At 48.5% G+C, this 4,445-nt stretch overlaps 1 protein-coding gene across 1 annotated transcript in view; it reads left to right on the top strand.

Annotated features, from left to right (window-relative positions):
• TOM1 (target of myb1 membrane trafficking protein) overlaps window positions 1-4,445 on the top strand; it is a 35,354-nt gene that overhangs the window by 13,520 nt on the left and 17,389 nt on the right. The window contains exons 2-6 of the mRNA XM_019515312.1: window positions 615-699; window positions 2,522-2,600; window positions 3,312-3,461; window positions 3,823-3,957; window positions 4,353-4,436. Coding sequence (XP_019370857.1) covers window positions 615-699; window positions 2,522-2,600; window positions 3,312-3,461; window positions 3,823-3,957; window positions 4,353-4,436 — 533 coding nt within the window. The remainder of the gene's footprint in view (window positions 1-614; window positions 700-2,521; window positions 2,601-3,311; window positions 3,462-3,822; window positions 3,958-4,352; window positions 4,437-4,445) is intronic.

The raw sequence follows: 4,445 nt of genomic DNA, 5'->3' as shown, positions 1-4,445 counted from the left end.
CAGAATTATTCTGTGTGAATTAAACTGGGTTTAGTGGCAGGGGGATCAGGCCCAATATAGCATTTTTTTCCTTTGCTAGCTACAGACCAGTAGCAAAACAAAAAGTTCCTGGAGCAGTGACACTGTATTGTGGAGTCAGGTGGTCATGCCTCCCCCTGGACTGTGCCAATTCAGAGAGAAAGAAAAAGATCGTATGTGTGCACGCGCACATACACATACATATATAATGTACAGTGAATGAAAGGGACAGGAAAAGCTGATACAGAACACAGTCCCCTTCCCCCCCACAGGCATATAGGTTAAGGTCATAACTTAACTGCATAACAGGCTGTCAATCCCAGTTTGTCTCCTGTTGTAACAAGTTACCTACTTGTTGATTAAGGGCATAAATCAGTTAGGTGCATAGCATCTTTCATCCCCATTATCTGCTTTGTAACTCCTCATACTCCCCACAGTTCCCTGCTTACTCTGGTTGTAATGGTGTTCCTGTCTTCAACCATGTCAGAACAGTGAAAGAAAACCACCAGCCTGTGGGTCCAGGTTTCTCATGGGTGGTTCTGAACAGCAGCCCAGAGCCTTTTCTTATCTTTGTCCTGTACCTTTTCTTTTTCTAGAGAAAGCCACTGATGGATCCCTGCAGAACGAAGACTGGGCCCTCAACATGGAGATTTGCGACATCGTGAACGAGACAGAGGAAGGGTAAGGGAGCTGGTGTGGATGTGCCTTCAGCAGCACAAGCATGTATCCTGTACAGTAAAATCCCCTGAAGAACCTTGGCTTGAGTGAGATGAAAATACCACGTCCCTGGTTGTTCTCTTAGTCTCTGCTGTGCTAGGGAGACTTTAGATACAGCACAGCTACTTGTCCTAGCCAGAGACTCCATTAGTTGCTACCCAGAATTCTTTATGTGAGCATGACAAGCAGTTTATTGACCAGGCCATTGGGTTCATTACAAGCACCCTGGCTTAAGCCATTTTTCATTCCCTTTCCCAAAAGAAAGTTATTTATCCTGATATGTCCCTTTGTTGCCCTCTCTTTTGGGAGTTTAACCATCTCCAGACTGGTAACTGAAGGGACTTGGAAAACCTCAGCCTACCATTCAGTTCTTTGACTTTATCCAAGCCCAGCTGGGGTTGTGTGCTGAGGTATTTGCATATACAATAAATTGGACATGTGCAACAGGGTGGGAGGTCTCAGGTCCCCTCTCCCTGACGAGCAGCTGTAGAATGAGACTTTCAAAAATCTGGAGCATGCCAGACACGCTGGCTCCAGGCCCTGTAAATAACCTGCACCAGGGAGGTGGTGAACTCCGCAGGGGCCACTCCCTGTAGCTGCAAAAATGTCAAGAGCAGCATGCAGTGGGAGCAGTGAAATCCAAAACAGGGGAATCTCTGCCCCCCTCCACTGCCCACCCCCACCCCCCCAAAGGGTAGTAGTAGCTAGGCCCAGTTTCCAGTTACACCACTTGTCATTTTTCTGAGTCACCTGTCTCTGCCAGTCATGCCCTTCAGTCAGGTATTCATATGTTCCCACAGTTCAGAACATAGCCCTGACCTCCACTTCCCATGCTATTTCAGTTCTGGGCCCCAGATGGCTCAGCTGATGTACCTCAGTCCTGTTGTATAGTGCTCCCTCTACTTGTGCTCTATCTGTCAGCATCCCTGCTCCCACACAACTTGGCCAGTGCACTCCATTCCTGGCCTGCATTGCCACTGGCTATTCTAGCCCTGGCCTCCCCCTTTGCTCTGCCAGTGTATCTCATTCCTGCCCTTAGATACCCAGTACTATGCCAGCCTTGGCCCTACCCTATCACAGCTTGTTTGTGTACTTCAGTCCAGCATCCTGCCCTCATACAGTGTTGCAGCACCATCCTGGCCCAGCACATCCAGCCTTTCTGAGAAAGCAGGAGTGTTACCAACTTCGTTATACCTTGTCTCTCTCCTTCAGCATTGCAGCTGAAAATGCAGGCTTCGTTTCTTCCTGCCCAGTATTGGCTGAGATTGCAGAATAAACTTTCTCTAAAGAAGTAGTGTGATCATTTGTGGGGGAAAGAAAGGAGCTCTTGCAGTTATCTCTTCTTAACATTCTTCCTACCAACATCACACTCCAGTCCCTTTTTGGCTCGCATTGATAGAGCAGCGTATCCTCAGTTCCCACCACCTTCCTCTGGTTTTGGGTCCTGTGCCAGCTGATGAATCCAAGAGCAGTGCCACTCATAGCATCGTCTCTTGTCTGTGGGCATGGTCACTCTGTCCCCGCACCTTGGATTGTCAGTGATGTTAGTACAGATGCCCATGGTGCCAGGAAGCAAAACTTGCTGGTGTAACTACCGTTTCTGCTGCAGAGCCATCAGAGCTGCCTCACCTGCTATTGTTTTGAGCCATTCCAAAAACAGAGGGAAACAGGGGACAGAATCACCAGCTAACTGCAAAGCCTTGGAACCTGGAAGCCACATTGTTATAGTCTCTGCTACCAGACCTAGTTCTTTGTGTAATCCTTTCTCCATCTGACTTCCCTGCAGGCCCAAGGATGCCTTCCGAGCCATAAAGAAAAGGATTGTAGGGAACAAAAACTTCCACGAGGTCATGCTGGCTTTGACGGTTAGTGCTATGGGCCTTTTCTCAGATACTGGAATCCTGCTATAAAGTTAGGTCCTTAGGCTCTCTGCTTCCAGCCTTTCCTATCTCCAGGGGTTACCACAATACTGTTCCATTGGGCTTAAGCTCAATTAAAAAGGGAAAAAACTACCGAGCTCAATTAAAAAGGGAAAAACTACAGAACTAGGGGGAGTCTGGGTGAATGGCTTTCAGAATCTGGGAGTGGGGAAGAGGAGTCTTTCTTTGGTCAAGAGTCTGTGGCAGCTCTGGAAAGGGGTACTTTCATCTTCAGAGTGGGTGGTACCCTGAGAGTCCTGCTGTCTAGTGTGGGAGAGACTGTGGTGCCAAGGCTCCCACTTCAAAGGCATGTGGTAGATACTATGTACTTTATTTGGAACGTGGAGGCATGAGTAGGGGAGAGGGATACCAGCAGATGGGATTTTTCTTTTAGAGCCCTATGTATCAGCTGACCCTTCATAAATTCAAGTAAGGCAACTCCGCCTCCCCGCTCCTTCAGCCAGGAAGGTGAACCAGACAGCATCTTATAATGACCCCTTTTTCCCATCTATTTTGAGGCAGTTGGGAGCTGTGATGTGGAAATGTTGCTGTTTACAGGCAAACTTTGGGGAGGTGACTCTTTCCCTCTGGGGGAGAGAGGCAAACAGGCCAGCTCATAGAGAACTGTAACCAACTAATGCTTGTCTGACTCCACAGGTCTTGGAGACTTGTGTCAAAAACTGTGGCCACCGCTTTCACATCCTAGTAGCCAGCCATGACTTCGTGGAGGGTGTCCTGGTGAGAACCATCCTCCCAAAGAACAACCCACCCACCATTGTGCATGACAAGGTGCTGACTCTTATACAGGTGAGACAGAGGAAGGGCAGCCGTGCAGGCCCATCTGTTGGGCAGGGCCCCTGTTTCTTCTCTATTCAAAACATGTGACAGGATGCTGGTTGTAGAGGGCATTTGAAAAGCAAGGCAACAGGGGTGGAACTTCAGTATCACATACAGCTGTGCTGACTGACGGCATGGAGGCCACTGGGCTTAACCTGCCTCATACTTCCAGCTGCTAGAACTAAAAATGGGACCTGGATCTCTTGCTTGGCAGTACAGAGCACTTAACTTCTAGAACATAGTTCCCAGCCTGGTTTATTGTGTCCTTAGGTGCTGGAATAAAAGGCAAATGATGTAAGTTACAGCATGCACTGTCTCCTCCTCTCCCCAGTCCTGGGCAGATGCATTTCGCAGCTCGCCAGACTTGACAGGTGTCGTATCTGTTTATGAGGACTTGAGAAGAAAAGGCCTGGAGTTTCCCATGACTGACTTGGATATGCTGTCTCCCATCCACACACCACAGAGAGTAAGTGAAGCCTGCATAGGACCTCTGGTAAAGGACAAACTGTGACTGCTGCTATATGGGGATGATAAGGGTGGGGATGAGTGGCTGAGGCTGCCTGTAGCACACAGAGATCAAGGTGGGTTGAAGGGTCTGTGATAGCAAATAATTGTGGGGCTATGGTGTAATGTCAAGAGGCTGTTCCTGTAGTACAGGAGCTGTGGAAGCCATGTAGTAAAGGGCTGCAGCTGTGGAGGAAGAGGTGAAAGGGAGAAGCAGGTGGAGCTGCTGGAAAGAGACAATGAATTTTATGAACTTTACCAACCTTACTGCTTTTGTGTTCTCATCTGTGAAAAATATAATCAATCTCTCTCTCCCTGCCCCCCGTATGTACTATTAATGCATTGCTCTGTCTCTAGACTGTTTATAGCCCTGACTCCCCATCAGGACAGAATTTACCTGCTGCCAACTCCCCTCAGGGAATGGAGTCCATTCTGCACCCTGTGACTTTG

The sequence above is a fragment of the Gavialis gangeticus genome, unplaced genomic scaffold (genome assembly GCF_001723915.1).
Source record: "Gavialis gangeticus isolate Ggan-Ray unplaced genomic scaffold, GavGan_comp1, whole genome shotgun sequence".
NCBI classification, from domain to species: Eukaryota; Metazoa; Chordata; order Crocodylia; family Gavialidae; genus Gavialis; species Gavialis gangeticus.
The sequence above is the reverse complement of the archived record's forward strand: the minus strand, read 5'-3'. Positions and strand labels throughout refer to the sequence as shown.